Here is a 17,662-nt window from a genome sequence, read left to right as displayed (position 1 = left end):
CTTTGGCGGTGGCTTTGAGCAGAGGTATTTTCCCCTCTGGTTCAATGGAGGCTGGGAGAGAAAAAGTGCTGGGAAATTTGGGCCAGGATACTAGACATCCCTCATTTCCTAATGACACCCCACAATGGCTCTAGAGGAAAACTAACAGAACAAGACACTACCTGTGACAATCTGTGCTTATCCAGCACAACATCAGTATCAACCCAGGGTCTACATCCCTGGACCAGGCACTCTACACACTTTATATTGTGCAAAACTTTCAAAGATTTCATGGGATAAATCTTACTGACAACCACTGACTCCTCTACCTTTGAGATGTTAGAAGAGGTAAGTTGCTGGCATGGATCATCTTATAATTGGTTGTGCCAGGATTTAAGCTCAAGACTTTGAGGTTCCAATTACATCTTGCTAGCACACTAAGCTGTTCTCTCAGAATCCTTAGTAAAAGCAGCCAACATTGATTATGCCAAGCACTGTGCTATGTATATTTCATGAATTATTTCATCTAATACTAACAATGACAACCACAAAGAGAAAGCATAGGAGACAGGTGTCACCGTTAGCACTCCCGTTTCATAGAAAAGGAAACGGAAGTATAGGAAAAGGATGTCCAGAAAGGTCAGAGAAAGGTTAACAGGCAGACCTGACCCTTAAGCCCAAATCTCTCTGCCTCCAAGCAAAGGCTTTCTTAAAATATATTTATCTTTTATTGGAGGATAATTGCTTTACAATGTTGTGGTGGTTTATGCCATACATCAACACAAATCAGTCACAATTATATATATGTATCTATCTATATATATATCCCTTCCATCTTGAGCTTTACTCCCCCTGCCCCTAACCAAGCACAGGTTTAACTACTACGTGATGCTGCCACCTGGCTCTCACTTAAATGAGAACACTGGGGACATAAGACTGGGAAAGGGGAGCAGGTTATCCACAGAGAACTTGTGAAAGTGCTCCATTTCGCTTTATTTGTTCATTCAAACCACAAGGCAGGCCCACAATAATTGGAAGTTGTGTTATATAGTTTGTTTTTCTAACAGGCTTTCTCTCCATGAGGGCTTATGATTGCTTTCTGCCCTGTTACACATGTGAATCTCCTCCCCCTTTTCGAATCATTCCATTCCTGCCAAGTTCTCCACCCCAGCTCTAGGAACCAAGTTCTGTTGTATACACAGAGAGAACTGAACTTCTAATCAGAAGAGAACTGAACTTGCGAAGTCCCCATCCAATACATAACCCAAGCGTTTCCTAGACAGTACCAGGTAAGGGACTGCTTCTTTGGGTGTATGTGTCTGTGTGTGTTTGTCTGCCATGGGGCAGTAAAGTATATACAGAACCCTGAGCATGAAATCTGAAGCCATAATTTCAAATTCTAGCGATGCCACTTACAGACCTGGGGCAAGTCTCTTCTCTGACACTTCATTTCCTTTGTTGCAAAGTGAGGATGCTGAAACTGAGAGAGAGGGATCAGAGAAAATACATGGTATGCCCAGCCCCATGACTGGTATACAGGTGATTGATTTAATGTTAGATATTTGAATGTGGTAGGCTGTGGGAAGAGGGTGCTGAGGGGAGTAAAACACCTAGAAGTTAAAACATTGAGAAGAAACCTCCATTATGTGAAAGTTTGTTCAAATCACTTAAGGTGAATGCCTTTTATTAACAACATACTTTTTAAATATCTAACTTGGTAGGGATTAGCTTCAGTTTTTTCTGGGAGTTAGAAGACACCTCAACACTTATTAAGCCCTTATTCTGTATCAGACACAGCGCTGGGAAATTGATTATATTGATTATCTCACTAATGCTTATGAAAGCATAGTGATTATTTTTACTCACTGTACATAACGAGTATTATTACTATGCCCTCCAAGTCTGGAGACATAAATGATGGCCGAGATCACTCACCTGGTACCGAGTGGAGCCAAACCTGGCTCTGTATGCTGGGATCCTCTATAATGCACTAACAATGTTGCCTCTTAAAATAAATAACTTTTTCAGTCCAAATGCTTGTGAAATCAAAGTTCTGTTGTAAGAACTCATCAAGGCACTCTGAACAAGTCATTTGAGGTTAAGTTTCATTTTAACTGAATTACCTCTTTAAGGACCTGAATTACCTCTTTTAAGATTCTGTCTTAAATAATACATGCTGAGGCACTGAGTGTTAGGACTTGAACACTCAAATTTTGAGGGGGCACAATTCAGCCCATATTAAAGAGTTTAATTTCCTCATTATTTCTCTTTCTGTTGTCTTGGTTTTAGCCACTTATTAAGGGGTTGTATGGATTGTCCTTGAGTATTTTAAGGACAGTCCTGTGGTCATGTAAACACCTATGTATAAAATTAGCAACTGAGTCTGGTGTTCTTGCTCCAATGGGTTCATGCGTGTGGAGAGAGGTATGTGTTGGAAAAAAAATGGAAGAGAGGCCAGGATTTTAGAACTCTCTCTGCTACTAAATTTGCCTTACAACTTTGCAGAAATCCCTATCTGTCTTGGAATCTGGCCCTATGGCAGATATTTTAAGCTCAAGTATCAACAAACACTAGATAGGTAGAGTCAGTGGAGAAGCAGGAAGCTGTGGCAAAATAGAGTGATGGAAACTATGTTGAATTGGAGAACGTTTCATTTAAATGAAGCAGGCAATTTTCAGGCTTCCCAGGTGGCTCAGTGGGTAGAATCCACCTGCAGTGCAGGCAGCACAGAAGATCCCCTGGAGGAGGGTATGGCAACACACTCCTGTATTCTTGCCTGGAGAACCCCATGGACAGTGGAGCCTGGCAGGCTACAGTCCATAGGGTCTCAAAGAGCTGGGTATGACTGAAGTGACTTAGCATGCACAGAGACAATTTTCAGCTCCTTCCAGTTGATGTCAGGTTGAAATAAAAGCTTTCCAGGAATTCTAAATTTTCAAGAGAAACCTTCAGTTCATGTTTTAAAGGAAATCTCTCTGTATTTACATATTGGCAATTCAAATTATTTTTCTCCAAAGGGTGAGAGTCAAACATCTGAGTCAACTGACATCTTTGGGTCTTTCTTCACTTAAGTGTTCTGATAAAACAAAAGACAGTGCTGTTTAAAAAAGAAGGAAAAAAAAAAGTGCGTTGAGGCAGTACAAGTGCGAACTGGAAAAGAATTTCTAGACACAGAGTACTGCACACAGGAGTGAGTTTATTAAGAACAAAGATAAAGTGGGCACTGTGAGCACAGTGGGCCAACAACTAATAGACTAAGGAGAGTTAACAGTTTTTGTGGGTTAGTAGCCAATTTTTATGCCTCAAAACAAAAAAAAATCCTGCTGGAAGGTTAGTATTAGATGATTGGTTAAGGCACTATAAAGTGAGCACAGGGGTGGGTATTTTTGCCTAATATAATTCAAGAAGCCTGCTGTTGATGATCAGGGGGACTTTGGCAATATTACAAAGGGGCTCAGTCAGCTTTGGAGATGACCTTGGTTCTGGGCTCCATTTCCGTGGCCTTGGTACACAGCCTCACACTTGTGGCCTGGGGACAGGACTCAACATTCCCTGCTCTTCTTATCAGTAAGACACATTTTTGGCCCGTTAACATTTTTGGCTGATCCAACCAGTCCATTCTAAAGGAGATCAGTCCTGGGTGTTCATTGGAAGGACTGATGCTAAAGCTGAAACTCCAATACTTTGGCCACCTCATGCGAAGAGTTGACTCCCTGGAAAAGACTCTGATGCTGGGAGGGATTGGGGGCAGGAGGAGACGGGGACGACAGAGAATGAGATGGCTGGATGGCATCACCGACTCGATGGACATGAATTTGAGTGAACTCTGGGAGTTGGTGATGGACAGGGAGGCCTGACGTGCTGTGATTCATGGGGTCACAAAGAGTTGGACACGACTGAGCGACTGAACTGAACTGAACTAATGTTTTTGGCTAGTTAGACATTTCTGCTCATGTCGAACTAGCTGCCTATCCAAATCTCAGGTTATGAGGATACAGGTCATTGGGAAGGATACAGAGACCATCTCTGGCTTCTTCCTGATGGACAGGGGCTTCATGGGGTCCTGGGTCCCAGTGCCTGCTCTCTATCAAGGTTAATCTGCTGAGGGAGATAAGAGTCCATGGACTGACAAGGCAGCTTGTTCCAATGTAGTTCATGTGCCAACCAGCTGATATCCTTGTAGCATCATCTGGAGATTTATTTGTATTTTAGAAGACGCAAACTTAACAAGAAGATTAGAGATACATGTCCCAAAGATTAATAGATATAGAAAGGCTGCCAAGGGGCCTAAAAGAGGGAATAGTCGGGATCACCATGACAAGACATCGGCCTGGGATGTTAGTGTTTCTCTAGGTATGAGAAGATGCAAGAATTGGGGTTCATGAACATATTTTCTTGAAAATGTCTATCTGAAAGCCTGTCCTGCCAGTTTTTCCCAGAGTACAGAATGCCTTATTTTTAATTTCTACCCTGAACTTTCAGAAGGTGGTGAAGGTCAGCAGCTCCAGTGGCTCCTGATTTAATCTTTGTAGAGACAGATGGCAAGTGCCAGTTTTCAGTCAGCAGGGCCCTTCATGGCTATAAATTTGATCATTGGTTTAGGGGCTTTTTAAGATCATTTCATCCCACAATGATAGGAATGCTCATTCCCAGGTCTAGTGAAGATTTTTCTAATAGGTCACTTAATATGCTATTGTTGGACTTGACCGTGAAAATAGTAAAAGTTCTGGCCAATACCTGTCTTACTAGTAGTTTCTTATAGTCCAGGAAATCATTCCCTCTTGTTGATTCTTCCCATATCTAGAGTTACATTATTATAATCTTTGATCTCATATGGAACTATATATCATTTTATTAGAGACTCAGTCACATTTGGTAATGTAAGCGATAATAATTTTGTGTAAGAGACAGCAATTTTCTGAAATACGCAGTTTAGCAAACAATATAGATAGCAGTAATAATAAGTTTACAAGTAAAGATTTAGGAACTTTTATCAGATGCAGTCCTGTATAACCCAGGTTGTCTGATTTAGTGCGTTAAATGACTATCAGTTCAGTTCAGTCGCTCAGTCGTGTCCGACTCTCTGCGACCCCATGAATCACAGCACGTCAGGCCTCCCTGTCCATCACCAACTCCCGGAGTTCACTCAAACTCATGTCCATTGAGTCGGTGATGCCATCCAGCCATCTGATTCTCTGTCGTCCCCTTCTCCTCTCGCCCCCAACCTTTCCCAGCATCAGAGTCTTTTCCAGTGAGTCAACTTTTCGCATGAGGTGGCCAAAGTATTACAGTTTCAGCTTTAGCATCAGTCCTTCCCATGAACACCCAGGATTGATCTCCTTTAGGATGGACTGGTTGGATCTCCTTGCAGTCCAAGGGACTCTCAAGAGTCTTCTCCAGCACCACAGTTCAAAAGCATCAATTCTTTGGTGATCAGCTTTCTTCACAGTCCAACTCTCACATCCATACATGACCATGGGAAAAACTATAGCCTTGACTATGCCCGGTATTAATCTCCTGGCTGTAGATCATGGAGCATCTGATTTTTATCCAAAGATTGATTATAAAGTTAGGCTTCAGAAGCAAACTTAGAGCATCTTTCTATTAATTCAGTTAAATCTTGTAACAGAATAACATCTTGTAGCAAGGGACTAACTGGGAAGTGAGTCTTAGTAAATACAGACCTTAATTAACAAAACTAGTATTTACCATTTCATTCGATCGTTCCCTCGCCCAGTCGTGTCCGACTCTTTGCGACCCCGTGGACTGTAGCCTACCAGGCTTCTCTGTCCATGGGATTCTCCAGGCAAGAATACTGGAGTGGGTTACCGTTTCCTTCTCCAGGGGATCTTCCCGACCCAGGGATCGAACCCGGGTCTCCCGCATTGGAGGCAGACGCTTTAACCTCTGAGCCACCAAGGAAGCCCCTTTACCATTTACTGAAACATAAATTTTTGAAGTCACCCCCATTTTTATTAAACACAGCCAAGACTAATTTGTTTTTAAAATAAATTTGGTCCATTGACTATAGATGCCATAGGCCTGTCATTTTGCTACAGTGGATTATTTTCTCTTTTAGAGGTCCCCAAAATACTTTGAGATTTCTGTACATTCAAGAGGCAGTCTTTTTATTTACCTAGTCTTTATTTACACACTACTTAGTAAGCTGTTCAGAACCCAAGCGTCTCCAATTTCTGGAGGGACAAGGCAGAGAGAAAAGAAAAATGTTTTAATTTTACCCACAAGTATAAATTACCAAATTATTTTGAACCATAAGTAGCTTGAGGAGAAGAGCTTCTTTATATCTGAAAACAAAGATTAGAAGCCAAGTAATATGTCAGACAAAAAGTTATGAAACTTATAATTATATTTATTTATTTAATCGTATGTAATTAACTTCTGTTCTTCTGTCCTTGCCTGATGATTGAGGATGATAGTGACTGATAGTTTTAAGAAGTTTGTGAAGCTTTTATTCAGACTTGCATGATTTGTTCAATGAAGTGGGTGGCTTGATCACTGGAGATTGTAAAACATATACCTAAGTGAAAGACCCATTTTAAACATCTTTTTTCTCCATTGTGAGAACATCAACCTTGCAGCCAGGAAAGGCTTTAACCCATTAAATGAAAAAATGGGGTTTATGAAGGAGCCAGGAAAAGTCAAGCAGCCATTTTGGACTTCCTATGACTCTGACTATTGACTTACAGCCATTGTTTATCCATTTTAAATTCCCTGATTTAGGAGTAGATGAGAGGTTAATTTTTGTCGAAGCAGAATGAACTTTGTCTATGTCTGCCATAACCTTCATAGATCATTGTGAAGTAATATTTATTTTATCACAGTAACAATGTTTTAAAAAATAAATCACTTAAAGGCAAAAAAAGTCACACAGTCCATTATCAAAAGCAGTGTTCCAAGAAAAGGTTGTTCTTTTAACAAGGAGAGAAAGCCAAATTCCAGTTTGGTACCAGCTTACTCACTGTGAAAGAAAAGTTATTCACTTAGCTAAAGTAATAATAAAAGATTTCAAAGGCAATTTAATGTCTTAAGAAACTTGTACCATGCACAAAACTCTTTTCTTGGGGTCCGTGTCCCACAAATCTTTTTTTCACTTTCTATTATCATCACTTTATTCGTCCATTCAGAGAACCTATAAGTCAAAACGTATACTTGTCACCTATAAATCAAACTTATTTCCTTTCCCTTAATAAAATGGAATTCCATTCCTTATACCTTTACCTTTTTTTTATTAAAAACACTCATCCTACTTTCCTTCAGCAACCATGAACTGTCCTTTATAACAGAATTCTGTAGATTGGAAAACATAAATCACCCAAAGCTCTTATTTGCATTTTCTTAAAAGTTTCTTCACAGTGTGTTCTTAAGATGTAGTTGTTGTTCAGTTGCTCAGTCATGTCCGACTCTTTGCAACCCCATTGACTGCAGCACACCAGGCCTCCCTGTCCTTCATCTCCTGGAGTTTGCCCAAGTTCATGTTCACTGAATCAGTGATGCTGTTCTTAAGATATGCCTATGTTAATTAGGTTAACAAATATTAATACCAGTTAATAGTGAACTTTTCCCCAGTTCATGTGAACCATTTCTCTTTTATTTAGAGCTGTTTGATGTGTAAGTGCTTACTTTTCTTTAGTCCAATTGAATTAGAGCTCATTTACAAATTAACCTTAGCAATATTACCCAAAGACAGAGACACACACTGAGACATACATATATATCCAAACAGACATAGATTTCACAGTTTTCTTCTTAAGATTTAAAATGTCTCTTTGCCTCTTTTTCCCTTGGCTTGAAGTTCTACTAATTAACATAAGGCTGACATCTCAGGCAGAGCGGGCTTTGTATCTCAAGGACATGGTAAGAGTTCACTTCAGAATTTTTCCTAGGCGTGTTTTTGCTTCTCTCAGGATTGGAGCTCCAAAAAGAAACGTGTTTCAACAAGCCAGTTTTGTCTAATTGCATGTGCAAAAAGAACAAATCTTAAAATTTCAAAAAAATTTCATTTTAACAAGTTTTATCCAGAATCTAAAGAATATCATGGCCATCTTGTGTCAAAAATGCCATCCTCCTTTTTGCAGTCATAATTTCAGAGCTAAAATATAGATCAAATAGTGCTCAAATTGGTTCTGATGACAGGAGCAAACTGACTGATAAAATATTGTCCTAGCAGGGATTGTTCCTTTGGGGAGATGGGGTCTTTGTTCGGTCAGAAGAATCTGAAGGTGTAAGGGAACTTGAAGGAATGGGGGAAATTTCTTCCCTCCCCAACCCCCCACCCCTGCCCCCGCCACCCCCTGCAAGAGACTGGAGGAGTTAGAAGGGGATTCTTTACAATTTTTGGAGTTTTTTTCCTTTTCAGGTTTATGATTATGGGAGAAAGCCATGGGCTGGGACATCTGATGGAGGTAGAGACATAGGAGGACAGGGGATAAGGTGACCACAGAAAGGTATATGCAGCAGGAGTCCCTTAGATCCAAATTCTGACTGAGTGCCACAAGGAACAGCGAAAGAGATCATGTAATTTACTGTGCCATTAAGAGGCAATTTTTCTTGGTTCCCCAATATGTAGGTTGGCATTAGGTAATTGGGTAGGGCACTATATGGTGAGCACTAGGGTATGCATTTTTGGCTAATATGGGTCAGGAAGCCTGATGGTGATAACAGGGGGGCTTTTGGCAACATTTGTTTCATGTTTTGGCAACAAAAGGGGTTCAGTTCACTTCTGAGGTGACGTTAGTTCTGGGCTCTGCCTTTGTGGTACCTGTTGCTTCTCGCACCTGTGGCCCGGGGACAGGACTCAACAAGTATTGTCGACTGACAGACACCAAAAAGGAAGGGGACATACTTTAGTTCACATGGCCCAAGGATCCACACTGACAAACTCTGCAAGATGAACCTTTCATATATCTATTCTTTCGTTGACTTAAAAAATAGTCATAACCTAAAAGTCGAGTGTAATGTTTTATTTGGTGGAAAATTTTAGCATTTCTGCCCAGGAGACAGCATCTCAAGTGACCCTGAGGGAACTGCTCCTGGAATCAGTCTTAAATTTTCCCGCCAAATAGAACATAACTGTTGACTTTTAGGTTGTGAATAGTTTTTTTTTTTATGTTGACAGTTATGGTGACCACAAAGAAGGGACCCTGACCAAATTCTTCTTCTCCACCTGAACCCTGTGAGTATCCAGAGCCTTGGTAGCAGCAGAGGCCCCTTGTGCCCACCCACTTTCTTGAGGAATTCAGATACGTTTGAATGAGTGTCTCCTGGTTCTAGGATCTCCTGTTTATTGGTTGATGAACCCTAAGTTTTATTCGGTGGGAGAAGAGGTTATCCTTGAAACTTGGTTTCAAGAAGAGGTACCTGGGTTGCTCAGTCTAGACATTGAGTGGGTTATCCTCAGTCAAAAGTTTGGGAAGATTTTACTCAATTTAGGTGCTTAGTGGGTTATCTTCGGTGTAAAATGCACTGCGAAGATTTTGTTTGAGAAGGTTATCCTGAGTGTAAAAGGTACTAGGAAGACTCAATTTGGATACTGAGTGGTTGGTATCCTCAGTTAGAGACTGGGAAGGAGACATAGCTTAAATACTGAGTAAGGTGGGATGGGATTATTAGGGGGAAGATGGACCTGTCATTTTTCCTTTTATTGGCTACCTTAATAGAGCTATTTGAAATAAAACTGAAATCTTATGAGAGCTTCTGAGCTCCTAAGAAGGGACTCTTTCCTCCTGACTGGCAATGGCTTTCTCAGGGGACTGAGGAACCAGCCGAAGTGGTACAGGAGAGACCTCATACAGCCCACCTTATCCCTATAGGGAAACCCAGTCATGTAATTAACAAACTGCTCAACCAAGGATGCACGTAAGAGCTGGCCATTCTGTGACCTGAGCACCTGTGGAAATCTTACACTCCAATGGGAGACTGGAGACATGTAAGATGGAGCTGAAACAACTCTGGGCCTAAATCAGAGAAGTTACACTCCCAAGAAGCACATGCTGGCCCAGCACACAATCATCACTAGCAATTTTATCTCAACAAACTGACTTCAATAGGGAAAATAAAGGTTTCAAAATAAAAGAAAAGGAACAACAGATTGCCAGTCTCCAGCTAACACCCCAGTTGGGTAAATGTACATACAAAAATTATAAATATTTACTTAAGTGGAAACTGAAGGAAATCTCATCCTAAAAATTGAGGAGGTTCTTTCATTGCTTACACAGTTAAGTTACATTAAGGTTAAAAGCTAGCTTAGTAAAAGTATCTTTTCAGACTTCAAGCAAAGGCCTTCAGGGGGAAACTTGGTTTTTGAGATGTAAATGTTCTACCTATTATTCCTAGGACATTCTGTGTTGGTGTGTTTTGTTTGTTCATGTTTTTAAAAACTTGGCCTGTTAGGTAGTTAGATTAGGAAAAAGGAGTCCAAAATGGTGGTGGTTAAAAGACAAAGAAAGGAAAAAATTCCACAAAAACGGAACAAAAGAAAATCTGAGGACCAGCGTGAGAACCTCGGGTGAAACCAACAGCCCTCCTGGCTAGCCCAACTTACATAGGGCACATTCAGGGAGAGGAAAAGAAACATAAAAAGAGGAGCCAAAATTGAGCCTCTCTTCTTTTGGGTCTGCCTGCCCTAATGCCTCAAGGATGTATTTTCCTTTGCTTGCCAAATAAAACTGAGCTTTAACTGAGCTGTAACGCTGGTCCACTGTTTCAAATCTTCGCTGTGGTGAGTGGAACTGAAAAAATTACACAATCCCCTGACATGGCCTTTGCTATTTTTCTGTTTTTTCTGGTGACTCAAACAGTAAAGAATCTGCCTGAAATGCAGGAGACCAGGTTCAGTCCCTGGGTGGAAAGATACCCTGGAGAAGGAAATGGCTACCCCTTCCAGTATTCTTTCCTGGGGAATTTCATGGACAGAGAAGCCTGGTGAGCTACAGTCCATGGAATTGCAAAGAATTGGCCATGACTGATTGAGTAACATGATACAGTACTGTTTTTGAGAGTAAATTCTCCAAATTTGGGCTTCCCTGATAGCTCAGTTGGTAAAGAATCCACCTGCAATGCAGGAGACCCCATTCAATTCCTTGGTTGGGAAGATCCCCTGGAAAAGGGATAGGCTATCTACTCCAGTATTCTTGGGCTTCCCTTGTGGCTCAGTTGGTAAAGAATCTACCTGCAGTGTAGGAAACCTGGGTTCAGTCCCTAGGTTGGGAAGATCCCCTGGAGAAGTGGAAGGCTACCCACTCCAGTATTCTGACCTCTAATATTCCACAGACTGCATAGTCCATGGGGTTTCAAAGAGTCAACTGAGCAACTTTCACTTTCTCAAAATTTAGGTTACATCCTTCCCCACTCTCTTATGAGGAAGGCTCTTGCATATCTATGATTTGAGTCACTATTAATTTACCAGCTGAGCCACAAGGGAACCCCAAATAAGGAAAGAAGTAGGGGAACTAGACAACAAGTGAAATTGAAAGTCACTGAGTCGTGTCCAACTCTTTGTGACCCCATGGACCCATGGAATTCTCCAGGCCAGAATACTGGAGTGGGTAGCCTTTCCCTTCTCCAGGGGATTGTCCCAATCCAGGGATCGAACCCAGGTCTCCTGCATTGCAGGCAGATTCACAGGCAGATTTGGAGTTTCCTACCATCTCATTTTGTAAGGAATCTGCCTGCAATGCAGGAGACCTTGGTTAGATTCCTGGGTCAGGAATATCCCCTGGAGAATGAATTGGCAACCCACTCCAGTATTCTGGCCTGGAGAATCACATGGACAGAGGAACCTGCTGGGCTACAGCCCATGGGGTCACTAGAATCAGACATGACTGAGCGACTAAACCACCACCATTGATTTATATTTTATTGATACAATGAAACTTTAAAATAAATGTAAATGAGATAAGAGCTTTGAGGTAAACTCTTTTCTATTTTAGAAAAATCTATTTAAAATAATCTTTCCAGATATTTGGTAACTTAAAATTCTAAAGTTGGGCTAATTTAAGTTAAATGATAAAAGTTTATTGAATAACTAGGTAATTTCATTAATGAGATACTGAGATATAAATTACTAAAGAGAAAAACTAAAAGTATTTAGGAATATTAATGAAAATGCTTGATGTCACCCCAACATGTTTTCTATAAGAAAACAAGTGCTTTTAGAAGTTATCACTGCTGTTTATGCTCACCAATCTATAGAATGCCAATGTAAAAAACAGTTCATAATTACTTACTTCTTATCTTTTACTAAAAATTAAGGTTTTAAGAGTTGAAATTTCTAATTGAAATATGTAGTTAAAGCTATTAGAAATAATACAGTAACATTTTAGTATACAATAGGAAATAAAATGTGTGTTTTCAGTAAAGAAGATATGAGGAATAAAATTGCATTTTATTGAGTAAAAAGAAGGAATGAGCTTGTTGATTTTATTTGTATAAAAAATGAGACTAGATACAGACAGTGATGAGAGACTGTGAAAAGGAACCTTGAGGAGTAAAAAGTTTTATGCATAGTCAAGGTTCACTAAATTTAGATTGAAGTTAACTAAATGGATTTGGCTAAGTAAGCTAATACAAAACTGGAATGTGATTTATCGTTTACTTTGGTTAAAGTAAATAAGCATTGTTTCAGTGACCTATGATCCTGTTGTGTTTTAAATCTTTGTTGACATTTCTAACAAACATCTCAAATATCAAAATCTAACTAAAGCTTACTTTAGCTTCCTGCTGACTCTGGGATGCTTTGAAGAAAAACCTCTGAGACATCTCAGAGAGGAATGTTAAACTAAGTTTATTTGGCATTCAGAAGATTTGGCAAGTGACTGAAGGTGAACTTTACCTTGCTTCCTTTAATTAACAATAACCGTCTGATGTTCAGTCTATCTATCCTTTATTGCAAAACTTTAACCTGGTTCCTCCTCTCACTTCCTTGGAGCAATTCTCTCAGAGTCACTTGAGATGCTGTCTCCTGGGATTGAAGTCCTAAAAATTCCCACTGAATAAAACATAATTCTCAACTTTTAGTTTGTGACTATTTTTTAAGTCAATACTCTTCTCTGCAGACAGTAGCAGGGTTCTGAGGGCAGCACCAAAATTAACTGGGGTTAGGTTATGACAAGTCTAAACAGATTGAAAATAGAGTTATTATGTTTTATTGATTTCTTTTGTGGCTCTATCATCAAACTGTATTATCTTGTTGCTGTAACTGAGGGGGAAGGGCATAATTATTTGCAGGGATAAACTGCTTAAACCTCAAAGCTATTTGTGAAGTGGCTTTCTGCTCATAGAACAGAAGTTCTTGCTTAAGCCAATTTCCACCATCAAACTTCAAAAAGCATCCTAGTAAATGAGCATTCTATCCCCATGTTAGAAGCATTTGTTGGATCTGGAGTGGCAAAAAATTTCTATTTCATAGGTCAAATGATGGATTGGTAATAGGTGTCTGAATGCTGTCCTGGGGAAGACCTTGAGGCCAGAACCCTGTTTAGTAAGGAGAGTGCTGTGATATTAGCCTCCTCTGTCTGAGTGTGGTGGTGCATATTTGTCAATATTCTTATAATATCAAGTGACAGAAATGCAATCTCAGACAGGAAAAATTGTTGGTCCATAGAATTCAGGACAGGATATTAACAAGAGAGGGGTAGAGATGCAGACATGCCTCAGGAGCAATAGTTATGAACCAGAGACTTGCATGCCTCTAAGATTCTCTCTACCCCTTATTTCCATGTCTCTGAAAATGTCCAAGTTTTCTTCTTATGCAGAGCAGTTACCTCCACATTCAGGAATTATAGCCACTGACAATTTCCAAAGTATGTATTTCATGGCTTCCACTAAGGTTTTGGTAACACACACACACAATTTTGGAGAGGGATTATGATTAGCCCAGTTTGTATTTAAATATATATATTTATATATATATATATATCATGGGAAATGATCAACCAATCAAATTTGGATGTGGTGGGATCATCTAAAACTATGAAAATTTTCATGAGAACCACATATTTGGGCTCAGTAGGAAGAGATGTTTCCAGAGCAAGGATAGCATGACATACAGGACTTTGAAAATACTGTTTCTACCAAAAAAGGGTGGCCACATGGCCTCCATCCCTAGGGGTTAAAAGAGAAGGAAAAGACCCTCAGGAATATGTGCCTACCTCATCTAGTAGCTGTAGCCCCTCCTCATAATTTTTGCCTTGTGATTCTTCATTTGGGAAGAGAAATTCCAAGCTAAGTCAGTTTAGCTTTGCCTTCAGATTTCAGTGAGCTGTTAGTTGTGCCTTCCAAAGTCCAGTGAACTGAAACAAAGCTATTACTCTAGTAATTAGCCAGCAATGTATCTTCATTTTTTGTAATTTCTACTCCAGTGACCAACATATTGGCCATCTCTTCTCGAGGCAGACAGTGACCTGAGAATTCTGTGTCTGTTTCCTGAGGACTGCTCCACTATGCAAAGGCTGATGAAGTTTCCGGTCCTCTGGGGCATCCACATGTCCTTCCCTGGCTTCCACCGTGCCCCTCAGCACCTGTGCGGCCCATCTCTATCAGGACCTGGAACCCTAAGATGGAATGACTACGACAGACCTGAGGAATTTAACTTTGCAAGTGATGTACTGGACCACTGGACTCAAATGGAGAAGGTAAGGAGGTCTCTGTGTTGGGTGCGAGAACAGGATTCACCGCTTTCTCCTAATAGAAAGAGGGGCACAGAACTAAAAGGGCTTCTGACTAAGCTTACAATTTTCATGGGAAAAGCTTATGTTTGGGGGTTCAGTTCTCAGCCTGGACATTTCCTCTATTCTCTAAGCCCCAGTGGCTTTATCTGTGAAATGGGGATAATCTCATTTAAGGAACAAGATAGCAGGTGAAAGTATCTGGTACTCAGTCAGATAATCATTACCAAGTGTCAAGTTCTAATCATAGGTGAGCAAGTTGATGTTGGTTTGAATTCTCATCTTCAACTAATGAGACTGTGAGTCTAACTAGAATTCATCTCATAAAGTGTAGGCTTGACTTTAGGTTACACCCAGAGGGAGGGTGTAACCTTGATTGTGTACATGAACATCTGACACATGTAACTAAATCATGTCATCCATCTTCCTATGAGAATGGCAGGTATAGCTGGAGTCCTCCCTATTAACTACCTACTTGAACTTGGCTTTAGGGTATATCCAGAGAAACCCATCCCAGTGGTCTCTGCAAAAATATGCAACATTGTATTTGTTCAGAAGAAAGAATTCACCTGATATGGAGTCAAAGAGTTGATGTATTTTTAACTTACCACGAGCATACGTTCATACTGAAAGGTTAAGGCTACTGTGAGTGTTGCCGGGATTCGTGATCCCCGGAGGAGAGGATTTCAATCCGGGGCTGGAGATGAGGCTTGATCACTCAGAACTTTCTGTGTAGCAAAGTTTTATTAAAGTATAAAAGAGACAGAGAAAGCTTCTGGCATCAACATCATAAAAAGGCAAAAAAGATGCCCCCTTGCTAGTTTTTCAGTTCAGTTCAGTCGCTCAGTCGTGTCCAACTCTTTGCGACTCCATGAACCACAGCACTCCAGGCCTTTTAGCAAGGCATTATATACCCATTAGCAAGCTGCTAATCTGATAAAAGAAATGCCTCAAGACTGAGAGAGTTATAGTTACTGAGAGAGTTACTGAGAGAATTAAGGCTCTTCTCCCACAACATGCATTTTGAGAGAGAATGACAAAAGGGGCGTCATCTCTAGCCGTAGAACAATTGACATGAATCTTGAAGAAATCAGATTTCCAAGCAAATACATGGTTTCATTAACATAGCTTAAGAAAACCATTTCCATAAGAAAAATGCATTGGTTTGCTGAGCCATTAGCAGCTCAAGGTTACCTTCAGACAGAGCCAAGTATCCTCATGACAACACAGGATTAGAAGAGAAAAAAAGTCTGCCACTTGCAGTTTATTTCCTCCTGTTGCCTGGGGAGCTCTGGCCTTCCTTTATGACTATTAACCCTCTCAATATGTTAGTATTCAGAACTTATATGCCTTTTATGGGGACTTTTATCCTACCTCCATCTTTTTCCTTTTTCTGAATTTCCAGAAAACTCCAAGGAAAATTGAGCCCTCACTTTTGGAGAGCCCTTTCTGTTTATGTGCCATGCCAAGCACTTTGTGCTTATTATTCTGATCAGTTCAGTTCAGTCGCTCAGTCGTGTCTGACTCTTTGCGACCCCATGAGTCACAGCACACCAGGCCTCCCTGTCCATCACCAACTCCCAGAGTTCACTCAAACTCATGTCCATCGAGTCAGTGATGCCATCCAGCCATCTCATTCTCTGTCGTCCCTGTCTCCTCCCACCCCCAATCCCTCCCAGCATCAGACTCTTTTCCAGTGAGTCAACTCGTCGCATGAGGTGGCCAAAGTATTGCAGTTTCAGCTTTAGCATCAGTCCTTCCAATGAACACCCAGGATTGATCTCCTTTAGAATGGACTGGTTGGAACTCCTTGCAGTCCAAGGGACTCTCAAGAGTCTTCTCCAGCACCACACTTCAAAAGCATCAATTCTTCGGTGATCAGCTTTCTTCACAGTCCAACTCTCACATCCATACATGACCACGAGAAAAACCATAGCCTTGACTAGACGGACTTTGGTTGGCAAAGTATGTCTCTGCTTTTTAATATGCTATCTAGGTTGGTCATAACTTTCCTTCCAAAGAGTAAGCGTCTTTATTTTCATGGCTGCAATCAGCATCTGCAGTGATTTTGGAGCCCAAGAAAATAAAGTCTGCCACTGCTTCCACTGTTTCCCCATCTATTTCCCATGAAGTGATGGGATCAGATGCCATGATCTTCGTTTTCTGAATGTTGAGGTTCAAGCCAACCTTTTCACTCTCCTCTTTCACTTTCATCAGGAGGCTTTTGAGTTCCTCTTCACTTTCTGCCATAAAGGTGGTGTCATCTTATTATCTGAGGTTATTGATATTTCTCCCGGCAATCTTGATTCCAGTTTGTGCTTCCTCCAGCTCAGCGTTTCTCATGATGTACTCTGCATATAAGTTAAATAGGCAGGGTGACAATATACAACCTTGATGTACTCCTTTTCCTATTTGGAACCAGTCTGTTGTTCCATGTCCAGTTCTAACTGTTGCTTCCTGACCTGCATACAGGTTTCTCAAGAGGCAGGTCAGGTGGTCTGGGATTCCCATCTCTTTCAGAATGTTGCACAGTTGATTGTGATCCACACAGTCAAAGGCTTTGGCATAGTCAATGAAGCAGAAATAGATGTTTTCTTGGAACTCTCTTGCTTTCTCCATGATCCAGCGGATGTTGGCAATTTGATCTCTGGTGCCTCTGCCTTTTCTAAAACCTGCTTGAACATCTGGAAGTTTACGGTTCACATATTGCTGAAGCCTGGCTTGGAGAATTTTGAGCATGACTTTACTAGCATGTGAAATGAGTGCAATTGTGTGGTAGTTTGAGCATTCTTTGGCATTGCCTTTCTTTGGGATTGGAATGAAGACTGACCTCTTCCAGTCCTGTGGCCACTGCTGAGTTTTCCAAATTTGCTGACATATAGGGTGCAGCACTTTCACAGCATCATCTTTCAGGATTTGAAAGAGCTCGATTGGAATTCCATCACCTCCACTAGCTTTGTTCCTAGTGATGCTCTCTAAGGCCCACTTGACTTCACATT

The 17,662-nt window shown here is 40.7% G+C and overlaps 1 protein-coding gene across 6 annotated transcripts in view; it reads left to right on the top strand.

Moving 5' to 3' along the window:
• Nucleotides 1–1,146: 1,146 nt before the first annotated feature.
• Nucleotides 1,147–17,662, top strand: part of ACSM1 (acyl-CoA synthetase medium chain family member 1) — a 57,519-nt gene continuing 41,003 nt past the window's right edge. The window contains exons 1-3 of one of the 6 annotated variants that reach the window (XM_055409605.2): nucleotides 1,147–1,268; nucleotides 9,116–9,172; nucleotides 14,427–14,630. In XM_055409605.2, coding sequence (XP_055265580.2) covers nucleotides 14,439–14,630 — 192 coding nt within the window. In that variant the 5' untranslated portion in view covers nucleotides 1,147–1,268; nucleotides 9,116–9,172; nucleotides 14,427–14,438. Of the gene's footprint in view, nucleotides 1,269–9,115; nucleotides 9,173–14,357; nucleotides 14,631–17,662 lie in introns of all 6 variants that reach the window. The other 5 variants (XM_055409601.2, XM_055409604.2, XM_055409603.2 and 2 more) reach the window with 5 other exon arrangements.

The sequence above is a fragment of the Moschus berezovskii genome, chromosome 27, assembly GCF_049115385.1.
Source record: "Moschus berezovskii isolate FMDL1 chromosome 27, NW_MosBer_1.0, whole genome shotgun sequence".
Classification (NCBI taxonomy): domain Eukaryota; kingdom Metazoa; phylum Chordata; class Mammalia; order Artiodactyla; family Moschidae; genus Moschus; species Moschus berezovskii.
The sequence above is the reverse complement of the archived record's forward strand: the minus strand, read 5'-3'. Positions and strand labels throughout refer to the sequence as shown.